General features: G+C 39.6%; 3 protein-coding genes across 5 annotated transcripts in view; 1 reads left to right on the top strand and 2 right to left on the bottom strand.

Annotated features, from left to right (window-relative positions):
* Positions 1–6,912, bottom strand: part of rps6kl1 (ribosomal protein S6 kinase-like 1) — an 8,024-nt gene extending 1,112 nt beyond the window's left edge. The window contains exons 1-9 of the mRNA XM_086149264.1: positions 6,822–6,912; positions 6,068–6,181; positions 5,740–5,913; positions 4,741–4,865; positions 3,507–3,599; positions 3,345–3,392; positions 2,700–2,832; positions 1,181–2,626; positions 751–840 (exon numbers count right to left, since the gene is read on the bottom strand). Of these exons, the coding sequence (XP_086005390.1) occupies positions 751–840; positions 1,181–2,626; positions 2,700–2,832; positions 3,345–3,392; positions 3,507–3,599; positions 4,741–4,865; positions 5,740–5,875 (2,071 nt within the window). The 5' untranslated portion in view covers positions 5,876–5,913; positions 6,068–6,181; positions 6,822–6,912. The remainder of the gene's footprint in view (positions 1–750; positions 841–1,180; positions 2,627–2,699; positions 2,833–3,344; positions 3,393–3,506; positions 3,600–4,740; positions 4,866–5,739; positions 5,914–6,067; positions 6,182–6,821) is intronic.
* Positions 6,913–10,527: 3,615 nt separating this feature from the next.
* Positions 10,528–15,406, bottom strand: lrrc74a (leucine rich repeat containing 74A). The gene is made up of 13 exons (XM_086150835.1): positions 15,298–15,406; positions 14,867–15,042; positions 14,603–14,710; positions 14,412–14,505; positions 14,088–14,137; positions 13,585–13,666; positions 13,403–13,488; positions 13,140–13,334; positions 12,957–13,052; positions 12,595–12,738; positions 12,412–12,516; positions 12,074–12,159; positions 10,528–11,431 (listed from the first exon to the last, which is right to left on the bottom strand). The coding sequence occupies exons 1-13, from the start codon at positions 15,404–15,406 to the stop codon at positions 10,792–10,794; spliced, it is 1,971 nt and encodes a 656-aa protein (XP_086006961.1). The 3' UTR covers positions 10,528–10,791.
* A 1,478-nt stretch (positions 15,407–16,884) lies between these two features.
* On the top strand, positions 16,885–22,493 carry angel1 (angel homolog 1 (Drosophila)). Of its 3 annotated transcripts, none has more exons than XM_086149243.1 (10): positions 16,885–17,012; positions 17,512–18,348; positions 18,492–18,724; positions 18,824–18,893; positions 18,969–19,411; positions 19,513–19,651; positions 19,730–19,840; positions 19,956–19,989; positions 20,453–20,616; positions 20,716–22,493. In XM_086149243.1, the coding sequence occupies exons 1-10, from the start codon at positions 16,946–16,948 to the stop codon at positions 20,871–20,873; spliced, it is 2,256 nt and encodes a 751-aa protein (XP_086005369.1). In that variant the 5' UTR covers positions 16,885–16,945; the 3' UTR covers positions 20,874–22,493. The 3 variants fall into 3 exon arrangements, with proteins under 3 accessions (XP_086005369.1, XP_086005360.1, XP_086005376.1); XM_086149234.1 differs by having other exon boundaries at positions 18,489–18,724; XM_086149250.1 differs by lacking the exon at positions 19,730–19,840 and having other exon boundaries at positions 18,489–18,724.
* The last annotated feature ends 596 nt before the right edge of the window (positions 22,494–23,089 follow it).

Genomic DNA, 23,089 nt, shown 5'->3' with positions numbered 1-23,089 from the left:
TTAAATTATAAAATGAAATGTAATAATTAACCTTCTTTATAATACTTGCACAAACATGTTCATGGTGGCTTTATGCTGCAATATTTAATCATTCTGACTACAAAGTATTTAACAGTTTACCACTCACATCATTGTCAAAACACACTCTCGTGTAACTTTGGAGCATAATCAAAAGGCAACTGCTATTGTCTCTTATCAGCAATGTAATTCATACACCAACCCATTCGTTTTGAATTGAAATATTAGCTGTGGGGACTGGAGGCAGTATCAGATTATGACGATTTGATTTTAAGCAAAATTTGTAATTAATTATATTTATTGAAATATAACTGATGTTTATGGTTCATATTTTCCCTCAGTTTTTTGAACAATGAATTACATTATGATAAAATCGTGGTTGAAGGAAGGATGTTTTCCTAGTGACCCAAAATGACAAAAAAATTCCCAACAATTTCTCTATAATAATAAATAATACTACATTTTGTGATGATAATAATTATAACAACTATGAGAGCCACAACAACAATCACAACAACGACAACAACAACAATAATAATAATGAGGCGCTTGTTATTATTATTATTATTATTGTTGTTGTTGTTGTTATTGTTTGGAGTACTTTTACCAGTTCACTTATGTTTTCGTTTAACGTCCATGGAATTATATGGACATATTGCATTGCACCACTAGATGGCAGGTTACACAAGGAAACAGTCAGTTGTGCGAAGTCTCGGTATAATTAGTTCTAACCTGGAGCACAGTACATTTGTTCCATTGCTTTGGTGCTTATTTCTGACTGAACCTCACTCCACTGGCCAAAAAATGTCAGACACACTTTCCCTGAGAAAAAAAGAAGACAAAAGGAAATACATCACAAACAATTACAGAGGCCATTTCCGTATCGTAACTCTCTTAAAATAATCGTCCAAGTCATTTTTTTACAAAAATGTTTTTTTTGCCTAAATCATCTCCTCATGATGCTGACCACCTCTGGCAAAATTGCCTACATCCTCAGTTAAACAGATTGTGCCATTCTACCCCTTTAGTAGAAATTGCCTATGTCAAGAGTGTGTCAAATGGTTCAGTTTTTTGTGTTTCCTGAAAAATCTGAAAAAATGACTTAGGCGATTATTTTAAAATGGTGACGATATGCAACCTTCTGTAGTCAAATGATACTCACCATTGCTGGTTAGAAGAACGTTTCTCGGGTTGAGATCACAACACAGGATGCCCTGCTGATGTAGACTCTCAAGGGCAAGCAGGATCTGAGCCCCCCAGACACGCACCTCTCCCTCAGGAAGCCCCCAGCATTCCTGCACGGCCTTATCTGTTGATTTGTAGGATTTGACCCGGACTTGGGGCAGGTAGCACCAGCCGTCCACCTCAGTGATCTGGTCCTCGTCCGGATGTTGCAGTCTCTCTGATTTCAGCAAACAATCATTAGTCTTGTTGTGTAGGAGCCTGGGGGAGTACCAGTTGGAAAATGATCCCTCTTTTGAAGGCATGACCTTCTCTGCAGGACACACCAGTTCACAGGCTTCCTCTGCACCCTCCCTCACCTTCGCGAACTCTGTGTCTGCATTAAAATCTGAAAGTGCAAGAGGTACACCTGATAACGTCTCCTGCTTTCGTGCGTTGCTGTAGCAGAGAGAAAAAGAAAATGGTGAGTTGGTCCCAGTGTGTGTGAGGTCAGAGAGCACCGCTCTGTCTGTGCTCCTGATGACTACCACTCCATTTCTTTCTTCTGTGGTGAGACCGTTGCTGTCCAGTTTTGTGTCCCTGCTGTGCTGCACTAACTCTGTCACAACATCTGCATTTCCACTCAAAACAGCGTCTTGCTGTGTGCCATTGATTCCCCATGGTTCCCTGCCACGGATCTGGGTTTGGCAATGGAGAGGAAGATGCAAAATGGCAGGGGAAGAGCTCAAACCATTCCTTTCACTTTTAGCTGATTCTGTTTGTGTGAGAGGGTTCTGACTTGCATAAGGTGCAGTGTGCTCTGACATACTATCTAAACCACTGTCAGTCACTGTGTAGGGGCTTGCTTCACCACACCTGTTCGCTGTTTCTGCAGCTTTCCAAGCCATTTCAAAGTCTGAGCTGCATTCTATCAAGCCAGCTCCCGCTTTCTTTTCATGCAGTTCGGACATGACTTCAAGAGCTTGACTCACACGTCTGCAAGGAAGGGGAAGGGCCGGCTTTTCCTGAGATTCAGAGGAATAAAAATGCAAACTGGGAGCTGGTGGGTGGATATGAGTGCCGACTTTCATTCCCATTAGTCCGGAAAATAGAGTTAGACGATCATGCTTGTTACGATATGATGGTGCAGAGCGTGAGTTCTCCAGACAGCCCGTCTCTTCGATGTACGAGTGAGTCCCACAGCTCTCCAGGCGTTGCTGAGTCTCATCCCATGATGTTGGGTAATCAGTGTCTGGGCTCTCATCACTTAATCTCTTTGAAAAGTTTTCTGTGCTGCTGCTCTTGCTGTGCTGGTAGTCAGTGTAGATTGCAGGTGAGGTGTAGCTGGTCTTCAGTCTGATGTTGTGTTGACCGGAGGTGTCACACTCCGGATGATCCTTGGCCTTTCTGTTCCTCAGCTTGTTCAATTTAGAAAAGAGCCTTCCACCTAGGGCATTAGAGGAATAGCTTTAGCATTGGTCCAGTTAATGTTGTGTAGTCAGAAAAGTCAGTGGCCTTACCTTTGACATGCTCCAGGTGAAGGTAGACTACATCCTCGCTGACGTAATACCTCAAGAGCTTCACCATGTATGGCACGCCTTGAGGAATGATGGTTGGCTGCTCTCTGCTCTCCCAACTGGACTTAACCAGACTCTGCCAAAACACAGCGTTGTTAGAAATGTTTGCTGTGTTAGAAAGAGGCCACAGAGTCATGCCCATGGTAAAAAAAAACTTCTACTTGGAAGGCTCTTTTAGAGGCCTACTCCTCTGTATCACCCAATTTATCTGTTGCCTGAAACGTGAGGTGCTGTATTAATATAAGATTAATCGCCATAGGGGAAATTCGTTTTTCACAGCACACAATATCAGTTTCACAACATCAACAGATATGAATATGAATATAAATAAAAGTGGAAGAGACATATAAATAGAAAAGACAAGTGACGACAACAGCAAGGACAAAAGGATAAAAATAGATAGCAGAATGACAACAACAAAAACACGGACAAAAATAGAAAGCAGAATGATAGTCCAGGTCTGCATTGGCCGGGAATATACAATATATTATTATATCATATACACGATATTATATATTACATATATTATAATATCATGTTATCACCATTGTTAATTTTTGCAGTACCACTACTTGTCTGACTACTAACCTTTACAACAAATGTCTCCTTATTGACCATACTTTGGACAATCAGAACCTAGGGAAAAGGAAAACATTTTTGAACTTCACCCTCGACAGCTTTTCCTTACTTTTTCCATGTCAAAATAGACATTGAGCAAAAAATGTGCTTACATAATTAGTTTTGTCTCACCTTGTCATTTACTCCCACCACCTTACACATCTCCAAGTCCTCCACAGGTGAACTCAGGTGTCTGACTGGCCGGAATCTCAGACTGCTATAACCCTTGAGGGAAAAGAAACATTGCACCACAAATAGAACTGCTTCTGTCCATAAACCTTTGTTGCATTCCTTTTACATCTTCTTGTTTAAGAACTACATGAACGGAGTATGTGCTGAGGCAGATATATAACTGATTAATGTTGCTGCCTTTTCCTTCCATTCCAATTCCATCATCACGGTAACTCAGCACACACTTAAATAATCAGAATTTTTTTTTGGCTAAAGTCTTGATGTGAGGGTCAACAACCTTCATGTGGTCTTTAATCCATAATAAATTGAGGAATATACTTCTTCACAGAAGTTCTGTTGCGTTTGGCAACAATAGAGTTTATTTCTGATACTTTCCAGCTATACTATCGCTCACCACTTTTTTGAATGTTTGAATGCAAACATTCAAGAATACCTTTATTAAACATGATGTTTCTGGTGTGACTCCTTCTAACATCCCAGCATTATAGTTATATTTCTGTATGACATCACCCAAATAGTAACTTCTCACTGTTAAAAGGGGCATTGTGGCTAAGGGGCTTAGAGCGGTCGTCTTGGAACCAAACATTCCTGATCCAATTACCGCACTCGTCCTACTGTCGAAGTGTTGTTAAGCAAGATATTGAACCCCCATACTGCTCCCCTTGAGCTGCTTATGCGGCTGCATACTGCTCATTGTTCATCCATGAGGGGATAAATGCAGTGGTTGAATTTAACTGATGCTGTGCTGTATGTATAAGTACGTTAAATGTTGACAATAAAGTGCTTTCTTTTAATAAATAATGCTGGGGCCACCTTCATGAGTGGATTTCACAGACCACAAAACTTTATAGAGGAAGAAGAACTATATAACCCTATTGGTAACTTTCAGTCGGTCAACTAAAGTTCCCGTGAGAATAACAAAAGGTTCCATTCACAAATTACTTTAATAAATACTAATAATCAAACATAGAAAAAAAAAGAACAGTGGAACTCTAAAAAAATAATATTTCATCATCTATTTTTTTCATTGGCTTATGATCAACTTATTTTTGAAAATAGGACATTAGAGATCCATCAACCAGGGATTTTACTTATTCTGACATTGAATTTGGAGCACAGAGTTTCCATTTCAAAATCATGTCTTTTAAACAATAGAACAGCATTATAGACTTACCCCCAAATGAGAACTTCCCTTTCCGAGGTTGTCCTGGAGGTGTGTTATAAAGATTTCCTCTGCTCTCTTCAAGTACTGAGTTGTTTTTCTCTTAACAGCCTCCCTGCGATCTTTATTTGGATCCACTGAAAAACAGATTAACTTTCAGGCAGATCTGAAGGTGGAATATTACTCTTAACCAGATAACTTAACCAGAAACTTAACCAGATAATATCAGATCCAAAAAAAAAACAGTGGAAGTGAATGTGGAAGAAAAGTAGATGACTGCAAGCCTTACTTCCTGTTTTTATTCTGGTTTGTGTGTTTACATCATACTCTAGGTCAGGGGTGTCAAAGTCATTTTCACGCTGGGCCACATCAGCATCATGGTTGCTGTCAAAGGGCCACATTATTCTAAATGTAACTGAAAGTAATGTGAGATCAGTGTAACTACTCCTAAATGTTAAATAACTGAATTATTACTCATTCAAATCCAAAATGTTACATATGCATTTGCATAGATGTGAAAAAAAATGTGTTTACTAGTTGCTCTGTTTTATCACATCAGGTTAAGAAAGCCACATTACTCAAACTATCCAAGTAAATAAAGAAAAATGTCATCCAACACTAGTTATGACATTAACTTGGTTCAAAACCATCAACTTTTCTCTTCCTGGCTATTTAGGGATTAAATGTATTTCTCAAAATTGCATTAATGTGGATGCACTGCAATCTGATGGCGTGATGCCGTCATTTGGCGGGTCACGTGCTTGGCATGAATTATGGGAAATGTAGTTTATGCTCAATGCATGAATTTGACTAATTTGATTTATTTTGAGACAATCAGACCTATTAAGATGCTCTCACGGGCCACAGAAAATGACGTGGCGGGTCACATTTGGCCCGCGGGCCTTGAGTTTGACACGTGTTCTAGGTCTTGTGCTGTAAAAATGCCTCTTGGAAGTGAGTAGCCCTGGCTTCCTCTATAACGCCATGCACAATGAAATGTTTTATACTCACATTGAACCCCATTAAGCAGTAGGTCTACACCATTCTTATAATAGCTGAAAGCTGCCTCATAGTCTTCATTGACCTCACTGTCCAGGGCCATGTGAATCTGCTTGGCTGCTTCCACCAAGTAATCTCTTTTTGCCATCACCACTTTGTGTTGGACCCTTCAAGATCCAGATGGGCCTGTTGGTTAAAATAAATTCACATTTAAATCAATAATATGTTACACTTACAGTGCATGAATCTATTTGTTTCATTCTGAAACAGAAACTGAACCACAAGCTATGAGCACAAGCAATGAGGTGCTTTTATCAGTGTTGTTTATATTTGAACTCACCTTTGATCCCTGATCTTTTCAACAGATGGGACCATCTCTGTCAGTCAGTGGGCTCTGTGTATGTTTCGCCCCACTACCTCCAACGCCAAGGTTTTTTAGGCAAAGCATGATTAGCTGAGCCAAGGGAAACAAAGGGTTAACCTCCAGTCAAGAGCAGGAAGTGAGTACAAGCTTGTGCCTCCAATTTCTGGTTGAGGACAGATACAAAGCATTACAAGTGCAGGATGACAGAAACATGACTCAGAACATTAAGACCTCATAATCTTATTTTAGCTATATTATTTCATCCCCCACTAATATATTGACCTAGCATTTGCCCTTGAGATGGTACACACACACTTTCTAAATTATCTAAATAAACGTGAAAAAGATGTGCACTTGTTTACCACTCAATCTTTCAATGAAGAGATTCATAAATAATGTAATGGGTAATACTAATGTTTATGCACCATTATTTTGATTAAAACGACAGAAACTATAGAAACTAGCTAAAAAAAATCCAAGTGATGTAATTGCAATTTCTCCAAATCCAATGAAATACAAGCATTAAAACATATATCCTCTGTCCTTGTAGCAGTCATGGAGGCAACATTCTCTGAGGAGTGTTATGAAACACACAAAGCCATTTTTTGTCTCCTCTACTATTATTCATTGTGTCTTGATTGTGCATCTTTCCATTGGAAATTTACAGTCAAAATAACTGAATTACTAGAACAGAACAATGGTTGGGCTAACATAAAGACATCCGCGGTACCTTATGTGAAGCGGGCATGCTCTGTATCCTCCACCCAAGGATCAGCATCAGTAGTACCTGCAGCAGCCCATGGATTCTGCAGCGCGAGATCTCTCATCTGAGGGTCAGCACAGGAGGAGGCTGCAAAGGAGGCTGCCGATTGGCTGGCCATGATGTCACTTTAGGGTATCATTTCACAAAAGCCCCTGCTCCTCCTCATTCTGACAGATGCTGGCCCTTTTAAAGAGACAGTGATGTTTTTGTGTGCTGAATTAAGGCCTTGCTATTTTCACTTTGATATCTACATTTTAGTTCTGGCATTAACTAGTTGGTGCACATGAGAAATTATCAAGTAAGAACTGTTTTATAACAGTTACCGATTCTTTGAACATCCCTGTCCAAAATCCTCAGTCTGCGGTGTTTCTGTGCTCAGTGCCAGATGGGACCAGGCGCCTGCCTCAGCACAAAGGAGAATTGCTTTTCCCCTTAGGGAGAGCAAGATTACAGAGGCGGGTGAAAACTCTAGTGTGGCTAATGGAGAGCAGGGTTAATCACAGAATTGTCAGATTATGTGAAAAGACAAAAAGACATGTTGTGATGCATACTATATATATATGGGTTTTCAATTAGTGTTTTTTATAATCTTGTTTATTTTCATCAATTAATTGACTATATTTTCTGTAATTCTCATTAAACACACATAATTGTAAGATACCTTAGTATGTTATAATCCAATTAAAATTCTCATATCGCAGGATGAGTTGGGAATATACTGTTTCATTCACAGTTCAACAGGCTGTTATGTCAGTCTCATATCTTTATGTCTTTGAGCTTGCATTGTAGGATGGATTAATGCCATTGTCATAGCTCCCTTTACCCTGGAAGCCTGGGTAAAGATTTGAAGAATAGGACTACAGACAGAAAATGTGACAGCATATTCGTCTGTATGGGGTTCGTTCCTTTGTATTGCAAAAAATATTCTAGAGCAGCTCAATCTCCAGATTGTTTGAACTGTTTGGCCTGCTTTACGGCTTGTCTCTATAACAGTAAGGCTCTTCATCCGGCAAAGAAAAATATCCATAGTCAACAAGCTATAACTGATTCTTATTTTGATGTTGCAACTGGATCTGCTTACCTTTTGAGACATTTCAGCTCTTATGACAGACTATTTAAGCCAATGTTTTGTTTTCGAGGACAGAGTTTTATGAGATTGGAATAAAAAGAATGGAAACAGCGAACTTAGGGAAGTGAATAAATGCAATAATTATAAATTAGAATAGAATACAATTGAATTGAGGAGGTCTTCATTTTTTTATTTCATCAAAGGACACAATGAAAAACCTTAGAGTAAGAAAAATGTGAGTGTGTGGTAACTTTTACATTCGTCACATGCCAAAATAACTAATCACTGAAACTTATGAGTAATATAACTGGATTAACACAGCTATCGTCAAAATACCAGATGGAGAAATACTATTTAGTGTGATAAAACCAAACCTTTTCCATGCAGAAGATATTGATTGTCTTCCAGGGATGAATGGTGCCTTCCCGGGAGCTACATAACACTTGGATAACCAAAGAAATACCCAAAATGGTAACTGAAATAAAGTAATCCTAAATAAAAATCGAACCAATGGAAATCAGGCATTCCTTTTTGAATTGTTGTTCAATAGAATTATGAAAGATAATGGATGATGTAACTGGCCAGGACAAAATTGATAATACCTTTAATTTAATATTTGTTACATGTCCTCCTTCTGTGTTCTGTCCTTGTTCTCCTGTCTGGGTTTTCTTTGTGTGTTCCTGCCTTGTTACCCTGACTGGGTTCTCTCCAAGTTCGCCTGCCTGGGTTTTCTCTACATTCTCCCACCTGTGTTCTTCTGCATGTGTTCTCTTTGTTCCACATGTTCTCTTGCCTGGATTCTCTCTCTTATGTTCTCTCCATATCCTCCTGCATGAGTTCTTTCAGTTCTCCTGCTTGGGTTCTCTGTCTTCTCTCCATGTTCCTCTGCCTGGGTTCTCTCCTTTGTTCTCTGTGTCCTCCTGCATGGGTAATCTCTATGTTCTCCTTAAGAACCGTATCTCAAGACCTACCCATTAGAAGCGATACAAACACCAGGGACCGTAGCACCTAGTTCCTTTATTAAATTTGAATCTGTTGGACAACCTTTGGAGGCAATAGCTCCAATCAAATGATTTTAGTAACTGTCATTGAGACTGCTGCACCTGTCAACAGGTATTTTGCCCACTCATCTTGAGCAAACTGCTCCAGTTATGTAGGTGTCACGGGTTTGAAAGGTGCCTCCTCCAGATGGCATGTTTGAGCCCCTTCCACCGATGCTCAATAGGATTTAGATCAGGGCGCATAGAAGGCCACCTCAGAACAGTCCAATGTTATGCTCTTAGCCATTCTTGGTGTCTTTACCTGTGTGTTTTGAGTTATGCTCCTATTGGGAGACCCATGATCTGCTGCTGAGACCAAGCTTTGTCACACTAGGCAGCACATTTTGCTCCAGAATGCCTTGATATTCTTGAGATTTCATTGTACCCCCCCACAGATTCAAGACACCCTGTGCCAGGTGAAGCAAAGCACTCATAGAAATTAACTGAGCCCCCTCCATGGTTCACAGTAGGAATAGTGTGCTTTTCTTGGTATGCTTTTCTCATTTGTGAACATAGAGTAGATGTGCCTTTCAACAAAGCTCCAATTATTTCTCGAAAGCTCCAATTATGTCTCATACAGGATATTCTCCCACAAGCATTTTGGCTGATCTATTTGAATTGTGGCAAATTCCAGTCTTGCTTTTCTTTTATTTGCTTTCAACTGGTATGTCCTCCTTGGTCATCCACTTGGGCTAAAACAGCAACAGATGCTGTGATATTACCCAGATGTACCTTGTCCTAGGAGTTCACCTTTCATTACTTTTGAGGTTATTCTGCAATCTTTGGTTGACATTTATATTGTCCATCTCTTCAATTTGACATCAAATTTACTTTTGTGGGCCACATCCAGAGAGGTCTGCTACAGTCCTGTCAGTGTTAAACTTCTGAAAAATATGTGCAACTGTAGTCACAGGAACATCAAGCTGCTTGGAGATGGTCTTATAGCTTTTACCTTTAACATACTTGTCTGCAATTTTCTTTCAAATCTCCTGAGACAACTCTCTCCATTTCTGTCTGTGGTCCATATTTAGTGTGGTACACACTATGCCACCAAACAGCACTGAGACTACTTGTCCCCCTTTAAATTGTCAGACTGACTGACTGACAACAAGTTTCAAGACAACTGCGATACTAATTAGAGGACACACCTTAGTTTAACATACCCCTTTGGTAAAATTATTTTTAATCTTTTCCAGGGGTACCATCATTTTTTTTTCATGGCCTGTTTCATTAACATGTTTTTTAACATGACTCTGCTGTACCACAATTAAAAACCTATGTCTGACTCTCATCGGTTAATATTCAGTCCATTTATATTCATTATTACTTCTGTCAGTTTCAAGTTATTTCAGTGACCATTGTGGGCTTTTCCATTAACATAGGGGTATCAGCAATTTTGTCCACGTGTGTATATCCCCTGTGGTTTGTTGCAATATCTCAGACCATATATTTGACAATATTAATACAGCTGACAAGTGAAAGGAAACGCAAGACATTGCAATTGTATTTACTTCAAGAGTTAACATAATACTTCTGCCATAATTTTACACACAGGTGGGATTGGAGCATCTAGATTTCAGTTTTTGCAAAATATTTTGAAAGGAAAAATCTGTTTTGTAGAATTGAATATCCCTGTTGACATAGATAAAGATTAAAGTAATTCTTCAAATTGTGGTGAAAAAAATCAAAGATACCTTGTTATGGATTGACCTCACGTGAAATTCCCCTTGAATAAGGTTCTAAGTATTATCTTTTTTACTTTTTCACTCTTGAAAGAAATTTAAAAGTGAACTGAAACACCCCCTGCTGGAATAGCTGAATATACATTTCATAGGTTTGATACTTTTGACTTTTTAAGAACTTCTTTTTTTTTTGATGTACAATTTTTTGAGTTTTTCTCTATACGTTTCTTAGTTTTCGATTTCTTCCCTTTCTTCGTTTTGGCTTGAGGCTCAGGTTTCGGGGCACTGAGAGCAGATTTGGACCTGGTTAGCTGGTTAACAGCAAAGTATATACTGCTGTGGCCTATCTCAGGATTAGAACGCACCCCATGTGCAGAGATGGATTTGCCATGCAGAGAGGCTGGGAGGTTACCCAGCAGGTTGGGCTGGGAGTGGGAGCGCATAGCTAGGGAGCTTGAGGGACGGTGAGAGGCGGTGCTTCCTATCAACGGCAAGTGGAAATGCTCATTGCTTAGGTTTGTGACGGAGTAATGACTACTGCTGGACATGACAATGTGATGCCAGGAACTAAGAGGGGTAGCGGAGAACGGCTGTGGGCCACTTGAGTTTTCTTTGAGAGCAGGAGACATGACCATAGAGCTATGAGGGGTAACTGCCTCCACGGCACTCTGGAACGTCTTGAGGATGCGGTCACTCTTCTGCTTTTCTTTCTTTTGGCGAGATTCAACTTTGCGCAGCTGGTGGCGGTGATCCTTCATCATCTGTTTCCTTGTGTCTGCCAGCCCTCTGTGGAGAAACATCAGAGCACTCTGAACCGATTAGACTGGTTTATAGAGGCACGAAAAAATAGAATCAATGCACGTTATACTCTTTCTACTGGGAGGGAACCATTCATCGCTGATTCATAAAATTAATTTTGATTTATTTCAGGCATTGACGCTTAAGCAAATTCCTCTGGGACTACAAAAATGGGTTCACCGGGTTCTTGGTAATGATGAGAACTTCACAGGGTATGTTCTTTTGGGACAACACGGAGAGAGAGGAAAAAAGAAGTGTATTGGCCTGCTGAAGACACAGGTACTGTAGTAGTGATTTGTTATGAAGTGAACCTGATCATGTTTCCGCTTGGGCAAAGATGCTATGGCTCATGATGTAATGGAAATAGTAAGGTTAGTGCACCAGGTTTCCTAGAGAAATATCTCTATCTATTTTGTTTTATCGACTGACTCAGTCTGGAATCTTGGACAAAGAGCTTGTGAATGTCTTAATTCAATCACAATGAGTCATCATTACAACAAATTTTAAACCAGCAGATGTTGTTTGTGAAGTCTTATTCAACTGGGTGATAATATCAGAATCTCAATGAAAAGGGTTCATCTGCGAGGTTGATTAAACAATATGAGATGCAAAAGTATGAGATGGAGTCACCTGTAGTCCACCACGCCCGTCCTGTCACGATCAAGTCTCTGGATCAGCTCCTCAATTTGAAATCGATCCAAAGGAATCCTTGATTGCTTTGGAAGGGCCACAAAAAAAAAAAAAATGATATCTGTTAAGTTTTGAAGCTTTTACCTCTCCACAGAGCTTTACAGTATTCTACATTTTTTGTATGTAGAAAAATTATCAGTCGCAGGAGCTCGATGAGAGCTTATTATTTACAATTCTTAACTTCCATCAGTCATCTGTTGATGAAGATCCCCAATGGGACATCTCCTGCAAATGTCCCCAAGTCCACCCAATTAAATAAATCAGCCATGTTGTCAAACCTGGACTGCCTTCTGGAACTCGGCCACTGACACCCGCATGATGCCATCTTTGTCAATATTTCGAAAGAAATCCCACAGGCGTAGCTTGCGTTGATCCAAGTAATCCTCAGAAGAAAAAGGTTTGAGAAAAATAAAGTCAGAGCCAAACAATTAGAGTAATTTTCATCAAGTGACACTACAAACCTGTATAACTTTCATGGGGTCAATGCGCCTTATGGGTTTCTTGGCAATAAAGCCTCCCACCCCTCCATACTGTACATCCAGATTAGGATGCTCCAGGCAAGTCATCTCCAGTAGATGCACAAAGTTCTCATTTACCATCACATTCTATTCATATGAGATTTAAAAAAAAAAAAAATATGATAATGACACAATAAAATACACCGGTTAAAGGGTACTTATTGCTGCTTCTATAGTTAAAATATTTAAACATTGATATATTGGAACCTTCAATTAATTAATATGAATAGATTTCGATTTTGGTCACAACTGTATTACAAGGGTACAACAGTCAAACCTGGGTATGAGAAAATGCTGCCACTCACACAAATGTTGATCTCCTCCAAAGCTGTTCTTGCAGTGTTCTTTACCACATTAACTAAGGCTAGTGCTCCTTCCACTGTCAAAGAGTTGTGAGCCAGCTATAAAACCATAATAAATAAACATCAAAAGCCACCTCATGATGATCAGTGGCTAAATGGTGAAAAACAAACAACAACTTTATCCACCAGTAGGACTTGGAGGGTATTATTGTACTCAAGGCCCCTGCACAGCATGCTGACACCTTCATTGGTGAGGCGGTTGTTGTTAAGGTTGAGTTGTACCAGAGTTTTGTTAAATTTGAGGGCTTCTCCCATTGCCAGAGCACCCTCATTCCCGAATCCATTCCATGACAAGTCTAGGCATTTTACCATCGTATTCACCTAAAGATGGATATTGTACATGTGGTTAGGGGTTATACACTAGGTCAGTCATGACTGCTGGGCCATACCTTAAGTCCAGCACAAAGAGCAATAGCTCCTCTCATTCTGAGATGATTCCAGCTGAGATCCAACATTTCCAGGGCCTCATTGCTTGCTGTAAAACAAAGACAATAACACTGATTGAAATGGCACTCAGCAAAACATTTGAAAAACATTCACAAATCACCAAGGCTAGTAAAATATACTGTACCCAAGAGTTGCCCCAAATGCCCCCCTCCTCTTCCACAAAACCCATTATGGCTTAGGTCAAGTTCCCTGATTCTGGAATTAATCTAGATGTGACAAAAACAACAAGAAACTATAAAAAGAGATTATTATAACTAAAAAAATGCAAACAACAAACGAACAAAGATGAAATACTGCAATACAAGATTACAAAGTGAACAACAGCCAAAACTGAAATGTATTTTAAAATACAACTATCTATATTCATATAAGAATCACAGGGTTCGTTTCCAGTGACATAATATGGGTGTCCAATTAAAAAATAGTGATATGTAGTTTTTAACTCACTAAACTGATCATTTTCTCAAGTTAGATCCACCTAGGGGTTCCTCTCCACTGACTTTTGTGAAAATTCATTTTTTTGTATTTTTAAACCAACAGTAAAACAAATCAATACATTGTACATAACCTCTTTGTAGAAGTTATAAATAAAACAAAATAAAAGACAAATCCCCATTTGTGACTTACGGACAAAGCATCTGCAAAATGTTTAGCATCATCATCAGTAAATCCATTCCCTGTTGAACAAAAAATTACTTACTTTGAGACTAGAAATAAGCCTGGGGATGAAAAAAACATGATTTAATTATCCTATTTTTTGTTTTTGCAAGGAAATGTGCCTTTCATTTCTCAACCTCTTACAAAATAGCGAAGGTACTGAGAATTGGTGGAGTCATAGTCATGCGTGTTAACGTGTAAACTGTGTTCTTAAATCAGTTTCCCAGATCTCATTGCACCACCTGGCATGAGTCTTGAAAATGGACACCAAAGAATTTTCAGAACATTATTTACCTGAGAGTTTAATAGATTTTAATGACATGCTATCCTGCAACATTTTAGCGACATACTCGGCTCCTGCAGACCGCAGGTGGTTGTCGGACAAATCCTGAAAAAAAAAAGTCCAATTCACACAGATATATCTGAAAAATAAAACTGGAAATCCACTTGTGTAGCCTTAAGAAATGGGCTACTCAGGTATGTACCAAATGCTGAATGGTGAAATTAACCCTTAACAGTTCCATAAGGTACTTGACACCCTCTGCTTGAATGTAGTTGTCCGCCAGTTCAAGGGTGCAGATCTGAATATCACCCTAAAAGCACAAAAAAGAAAAAAAAAAATCAAAATATCTGATAAATATCTTTGAGGGAAGAACTTTAAGGCCAGTTGCCATGAAAAGATTTTGACAATCATGAGGAATGTTTTAAAAAACTGTAACACTCAGATAGATGCTAGGAGTTTAACTCACCACCAAAGCAATAGCCAATGCCTTGCACCCTGAAGGTCCCAGTCCATGATGACTGAGTGTCATAGAGGAGGAGTCAAGGTTTTGTATGAAGTATGAAACAGGCACAATTCCCAGTAGCCTGCATGCCTGCAGGTACACATCAGCTATAGATGTCTCCCTAGGGCTCTCCCTGTTATCTGTAAATGGGTTGGAGCATTATTCTTTGATCTTAGTGTATGGGTTCAGTTAATAGACTATATTTGACATCAATGGCCAGAGTATGGTATTCATTTTTATTGTTTTTAAGGGCATTCATGTAATTTACATCATGGCAACTTCCTCTATATCTATACATTTATGTATTCAAAGGAATTGCCTCACTAGATTGCAACAAAGGTTAACTATATTTACCCTGGAATTTCAAGAATTGATCTAACGACGAGTGAACTTACCATCCGACTCCAAGTCTGAGTCAAAATCCTCTTCTGGGACCTGATAGTGTGTTGGAGATGGACTATCATCATCTTTCAAACAGAGGGACTCAAAAGATTCTATCACCATTTTCCAAAGTATTTCACGGGAACACAGCTGTTCCACCTTCTTTGGTTTGTTCAGTTTGATGTGTGGCTTATCCAAGGTTTTAATGGGAAATGAAATGCCTGTGCTGCCAAACAGGTAATTCTATCCTCTCTTAGAATGTTAACTGTAGCGCTGTAAATAATAAATGTTGTTGCTCTGTGGTGTTTAGTAAGTCTACCAAAAACAAATACATAAAAGCTTAAACTTGGAGGTAAACAATATGAGGAGAAATTTTTAACAGACACCTTTTGGAGTGAAAAAGCATTACATAGTCACATGTTTTTATTCCTCCATTATTGAAACAATTGGGAATTTCTTGAATATTTCTTGTACTTTTTTTCAAACTCAGTTTCCAATACTAAGACAATGTCACAGCAATTTTAAGTTACCATTGCAGTATGTTTACAGTGTTAGAAGTTACAATTGCGGTCACATTTTTCAGCCCATACAATTTAAGAGGAAAATGAGGGACCCAAATGGAATAGTGAGGTAAGAGGGAGTAGAGAGAATGAAGGGGGAAGATTTTAAGTCACTAGGATGGACAGTACAGAGGAACAGTGTGTGGAAAAGAGTTGAAGAAACGTGTGCCAGCAGGCCGGAACAGTTGGAGAAAAGTGTAAGGCGTGAGCAAGAATGAATTTAGGTGTACAAGACGGTGGTGAGATCAACAATACTGTATGGTTGAGGAAAATACATGAAGCAGTGCTGGAGGCTGCAGAAACGAAGATGTTGAGGTTCTCTTTGGGAGTGACGAGCATGGATAGGATCAAGAATGAGTCCATCAGAGGAACAAACACATGTTAGACATTTTGGAGATAAAGTCACAGAGGCCAGACTGTGATGGTTCGGACATGTACAGAGGAGGGACAGTGAATATTTGAGTGGAAGGTCGCTGCTGTTCGAACGACCAGGTCGGAGGCCAAGAGGAAGATTAAAGAGGAAAATTTTGGAAGGAGTTTAAAAAGACATGATAGTGGGTGTGAGAAGAGGATGCAAAGGATAGGGTTAGATGGAGGCATTTGATTTGCTGTGGCGACCCCTGAATGAAGCAGCTGAAAAGAAGACAATTCAAAACGAAAATGTTGTCACCTTCAACAGTCAAATTTTAAAAAAAGATACGATGAGCATTCATAATAAAAAGTATATAAATAATTATCTTGCCATATTCTCATTTCAGCTAATATAGGCTCCAGCATCACCTGCAAACCTGAGTGCAGGATAAGCAGAGGAAGATGGATTCTCATTTCAGTCCCTTCATATGTTGTTGTGTGTGCTGGAAATGACAAGGACAGCTGATCCTTTTCCACACACGCACAAACACGAATATTTTTTGTGTCTTCTACTTCTAATATAGACTAACTAATATGTTTCAAACCATGGGAGTGAGAGAGAAAGAAAACAAGCGAAAGAAACCGAACAAATGAGAAAAAGAAGAGCGAAAACAAAACACGTGATGTTTCATTTGCTACAGCGTGACTCTCCCAAACAGTGAGTGCGCTTGCGCAGGGTTAATAAGTAAGCATGATTGGAATTCTGCTATTCTGTGTCCTTTACCCACTTTCGAAGCTCCTGTTCGGCAGACGGTCGGGTAAGTTCCTCAACATAACTGCAATATTCGTCCTGTTAGAACGTGTTACTTTCGGAGGAGCAACATTTACTCAAATGGGACTTCTTGTGCGTTACCCTTAACGGACCTGCTATTTAGAGCTAACAATTGCCAGCGTAAGTTCGGTTTTACCGCTTATTTAACAATTAGCTACATTGATGCAAGTCAGTCGATTAGGACACGTTTTCCACTGTACTAGTGTAGTGGGACACCTTATTTGAACGAAATATAGGAATTTCTCACTTATGAAAACAGATAGAAATTCTTATTTTTTTCTCCTGGAGTTTAGATAACCGAATCTTGTGGTAATGGGTACAGCCTACGTCTGTTCTCTAAACTTCAGCGTTTCCGTGACGTCATAACCTCGCCCATTAATGTTTTGCTTTATGTTTTCTCAGATTTATACGGGTCATTTAGCGTTGTTTGAGATTGGCTATTGCAAATGTCAGAGTTAAAACCCTTGTTACATATCTTCTAACAGAGGCCTTAAAGAAGAACACACCTCCTGCAGTGGCAGATGGCACAGAGCTGTGGGATGGTGACCAGTCTCAGAACAAGCTGCTGGATCTTTGGCTCAGTCCAAACTGGGGGTCAAAGGGACAGGCGCAAAAAAGGATGAAAGGGCAGAATCCAGCAATCGAGGACCATACAATGTGTGACACAGATGAGCAACGAATGAATATTTTGCAGGATGAGACCCAAACTGAGATGAATTCAGAGATTATGTCAGTAATATCTGAGAAGGCAAAGGATGTAGATGCCCATGTAGGAAAGCAACAGGACAAAGTGGAAACTTTCCAAGAAACAAATAGGAAAAAAGAAAATAATCACTGTGTGAAGCTTCATGCCAAGGATGATGATACTGTCATAGTGAAGGATAGTCATCCAAAGGATGAACCAGGACTACAGTTTGAGTTTCTGCACACAGAGGAATCTATATGCTCTCCTCCAGTGATGAAGAAATTGACAATATTGAGTACTGAAGAGTCTGTATCTCCAACTCAAGACATTGTGCAGTACACTTCTTTTTCTGTGGAGAAAGTAATGGAAATACAGAATTTGGCAGAGTCATTAAGTCTAGCTCGAGCAATCAAACAGGAAGCTGAGTGCTGGGCTGAACATTTGGCTCTGTATGATGATAACCTGCACAGTGGGGTGAATCCTCAGAGTCATCTCAAACTTAGTGAGCAACATGAGCCACCACCTGCATGTTACTTTCCTTCAGGACCTGGATTGGCAGATAATGTGCACTTTCCACTTTGGGGTTTTCCAGAGGGGAACTATCACCCATCGCTACAGCCGATGGTGCCACTTGAAGGTGAGACTGTGATTTCCCTTCACCAGTGCTAATTATCTCTTTCATGATGTAATGATCTTACTGGTATGGGATTTTTCTATATTCTTCATTTACTTAGTGTCCATTAGTTTTTTGAACTTGCATTTGCTTGTTTCTACCAGTAGTTCGGAGAGTTTGGGAAGACAGGAATGACAGCACAACTATAGCCGAGCCCACCCAGACAACTCTCCCAATCACAAAACCCACTATGGAATTCACTGTCATGTCCTACAACATACTTGCTCAGGACCTACTAGAGGCAAATGAACAGCTGTATACACACTGCCCCCTGGAGGTACTGGACTGGAAATACCGTTGCAGACTCCTCTTGGAGGAAATACAGAAATGGGCACCAGATGTGAGTAAGAATCACAGCAAATTTTATAATTACATAAATATTTTCAAAAAGAGACTGGCAATTCATTTACTATCCACTATTCTTTTTGTTTTAATGTAGATACTGTGTCTCCAAGAAGTTCAGGAGAACCACTACCATGAAGAACTGTATCCAGCCATGTCTCAGATGGGTAGGTAATTAGTGACAAATTATGGGAAACCTCACACTGGCTAATAATTTTCACTTTCTAATGTTCTTGTTTCAGGCTACACCTGTGTGTATAAACGGCGTACAGGAGACAAGACTGATGGCTGTGCGACTTGTTATCGCACCAGTGTCTTTTCTGAGGTGGCTGTCACACCCCTTGAGTTCTTCAGGCCTGAAACACAGCTGCTGGACAGGCACAATGTGGCCATTGTATTACTGCTTTGCCCAGTGGTTATCCAAGGCTCTGAGGTCATGGAAGTAGGCCCACCAATCTGTGTGGCCAACACACACCTACTCTTCAACCCAAGGAGAGGCGACATAAAGCTGGCTCAGTTAGCAATAGTGCTGACAGAAATCCACAGCATGGTGAAGTCCTGTTTGGAAAAAGGCGAACAGTGTAATGTTGTTTTGTGTGGAGACTTTAACTCAGTCCCCCACACACCTCTTTACCGCTTCATCACCACCAGCGAGCTTTACTTTCAGGGCCTTCCTGCATGGATGGTGAGACTGAGTTATTGGGGAGATTTTTCCTTTACTGTAATCAGTGTCTTGTATTTGAGTTTGTGGCATTTGTGGTTGATTTTGTAACCTATGTGTTGCAGGTATCTGGTCAAGAGGACCTGTCATACAAAGCCCATTGCCACAGACTGTTTGTTCCTCTGTGGCCCAGCTGTTTGGGATTCACAGACAGCTGTCAATATATTACTAAGGAGATGTGTAAGAGGCCAAGTCCAATATCAGGTCAGTGTTTAAAGCCTATTAGCATAATCCTTATTTTTGTAATCCAGTAACTGGTTTCAATCTTTTGTCTCCCTGTAGGGAAATATCAGTATAGCCATGACTTCATGTTGAGTCTACGCTTTTGTCCAGTTTCATGTGTTTGTCCACACAACTTGCCACTAATAGCAGGTGTAACTGACAACACACCAGGTAGTGTTTGATACTTTAGAAAGTACTAATTGCTCTCTGTGTTTTTGCCATTTACAGAACCTGATCATCACACAGTACTCCTTTAACTCTTTTTTTTTTTTTATTCTGTATTCAGATGCTTCAAGGATTCACCAGCCACATACAAGATGGTAAATGGTCATTCATAAATTCAAACAAGCCCTCATGCTGCACTTAATGTAAAGATAGCTCAATGTTGATAGTAATTTCGGGGCAGCCTGGAGCAGGAGGAAGCGCAATTGTCTTTGGAACCGAACATTCCTGGTTGGATTGCTGGTTCCTCCTACTGTGTCGAAGATTTGTTGAGCAAGACACTGAATCCTTGACTGCTCCCCCTGTTGTTGGCTGACGACATACCTACTGCTCATGGTTCATCCGTGATGGGTTAATAGCAAAGAATGAATTTCCCCATGGGGATTAATAAAGGATTTATTATTATTATTGTTATTATATCATTCAGTATCTCAGCAGCTGACAACAACTTTGAGAACCAATGACAATTATAACAACCTTTACCCTCTCATTAACATTATAAAACAGGTAGGGTTTAGATGAGTTGTTATCACTAATTGGTTTTGTGTGTGTGTGTCATAGGTTCAGACACACTATCACTCACCAGCTGGATCTGGAGTCTGTATATAAGCACATTCTGCCTGGCTCTGGCAATCCAGAGGTCACAACCCTGCATTCTGAGGTGGGGACCACCGTTGACTACATCTTCTATTCCCCAAAACGTGTAATAAGCACCGGTCCAGAAGGTATGGTATTCTTTTAAGTTGAAGCATTGTTAAACACACTGAAGCGATGAATATGAGTGTATCAAGAACTTATATGATTTCTGTTTTTCTGTCTCTTAGGTGGTGGCTTGATGAGTCAAGGTCTGACATTGACTAGTTGTCTCTCTCTTCTGTCAAAAGATGTCCTGTGGTCAATGAATGGCCTTCCCAACCACATATTCCCATCTGACCATCTCAGTCTTCTAGCCAAATTCAAGCTAGAACTCAATGCTGTTTGACAGAATAGACTTTGGTGCATTTTATTTGGTAATTGGTGTGGATTCACAATATATCAATTACGCCAAAATGATACATTTTATAATGGAGTTGGACAGTATTTTGTTTCAAAAGAGGCTCTTAAAATAATTGCCATTATTCAGCTCTGTTCTGATTTTAATTACTAATGATGCAAAATAATGGCTGAAATATGATAACCCTGGTTTGCTAAACATACCCTGTATAAAACTCAAAGCTGTGACACTGAGTGGAAATGCAACAATTTGCCTTTATTTAATACAGATTCTAAAGGTTTCTTCTGGGTTTGTTTTTCTGAGATTTTGTGAAATTAAATATTTTCAAATGATTTGACTCTCGATTGTGCTCATCACTGAAGTATTACGTCATGAACTAATCTTTGATGTGTTTGACCATACTGTGTTGTAGATTAGACAGTAATTAATGATTTTAATGAGATTCAGCCAAAAGACAACAAATTCTCTGCTTATTATTCAAATACTGTGAAGATGGTATGTAAGGGTTTCTACCCCATATAGTAGATACCAAACCTGACTCATTATGTCATGGCATGACTGGAATAATTGCATATTGACTCTGAAAATTGCTGCATGTGAAGAACACTGCTAATTTTAGCATAGATGAGGTCTGAAATAAGAGTGTACATGGGGACAAGTGTTAGTCTTGCGTAATAATCTCTCCAGCTCTCAACTCTCATGAATCAAATACCCCGTCTCCAACATTGTCCATGAGAATCAGCTTTATGATTCTGATCTGCTCATCATTTAACCATTTTTTGCCTCTTAATTTCATGTATGAAGTTCAGTCCTTTTCTGCCCTGCCTTGTCTTTCAGGGGTGAAAGGGGCTAATGTTCGTGATGTCTCTCTCAGCCAATTACACTGGAGCGCTGTATTCGTTCAAAAGAGTATTTCTGCATTGTGTGCATGTTTGTCTGTGTAGGGCGGCTGTATGAATAAAAAATGAATTTAGATATTGGAGCATGAATGGGCTCAGTCAGCTATGTGTTACTGTATGTGTGTTCTGTTTACCATCAGCTCTTCTGCAGGTTTTCAAAATACATGAAGCCTGTTGGAGAGAAACAATAGTGTACAATATATAGAGGAGTCAGGGTGTGACCTCATTCCCTACAGCATGTACAATGTTCAAAAAAAGGATATAGGTCAGTAGGCTGTTTTTTTTTTCCAAATATAGCATGCCTTCTGTTCCTGTTTCTTGCAAACACTGGAAGACAGTGTGTTTGGTTGGGGGTGGGGGATATCTATCTGTTAAGTAACATTTGGTAGAACCCAGACTTATTCTGAAGGGCCTACTCACATCAGGCTAACCCCATCTTATTGACAGTCATCTGTCAATAATTCCCTATCTTAATCTTTATCCAAGTCAATTGTGTTTTTGCTTAGTATAAGATCTATTATTTAAAAAGAAATTGCAGTTTCTCTTGACTTCGCCCAGAAGTCAACTACGGATGAAACAAAATTTGTGTTTTGTCAGTTTGTGTGATATTTTTAGTCTTTGTACTTTTGCATTTGCTTTGAACTTATGGTCAACTTGGTATGTAGATGAGGCCCAGTGGAAAGTGTATAATAAATATAAGCTAAAACCATGGCGCCATCTTTCGGAGTTTGTTAATTTCTCAACAATAATGTGATGGGTTACTGTGAGTTATTTGGAAGCCCAGTGTAACCAAGTTCACAAAATGTCTGTGAAGCATCTTTATAGTATTGTTTTAGATGATAATTAGATTCAAAATATTAGCACTTGATAAGCCCCCACTGGCTTTAAATTAGACAGATTCTACTTGAGTATAATCCCATGTCATTTTAGTGGTGTGCAATCTCAAGTGTAAAAGGCTGACCAGATGTGCTTCCTTTTCTCTGAAACTCAAATGAATATTAAGTGCTCCAACTCCAACAGTGTTGTTCCCTTTTCATTCAGCTCTCTAGTGTCCCCACTTCTGCAGACTCTGGTATCTTCTGGGGACCTTTGTCTATGCTGCTGTATCTTTAAAACTTTACCAGTCTGCTTCTAAAAAGCCCCAGCCAGTTTTCTTTTTTTTTTTGTGAAGCAATCAATTCTGCCAGCTCTATTCCACAATACCTGACATACTTTTGCACATTGCGTACTTTCCAAGACACACGATTTTCATTGAATGCAGCAGCCATTGAGACATTAGCTGATCGCTTTGAGAGGTAGGGTATG

Source organism: Fistularia commersonii, chromosome 1 (genome assembly GCF_037954325.1).
Source record: "Fistularia commersonii isolate RoL2024-O1a breed Wild chromosome 1, RoL_Fcom_v1.0, whole genome shotgun sequence".
NCBI lineage: Eukaryota > Metazoa > Chordata > Actinopteri > Syngnathiformes > Fistulariidae > Fistularia > Fistularia commersonii.
The sequence above is the reverse complement of the archived record's forward strand: the minus strand, read 5'-3'. Positions and strand labels throughout refer to the sequence as shown.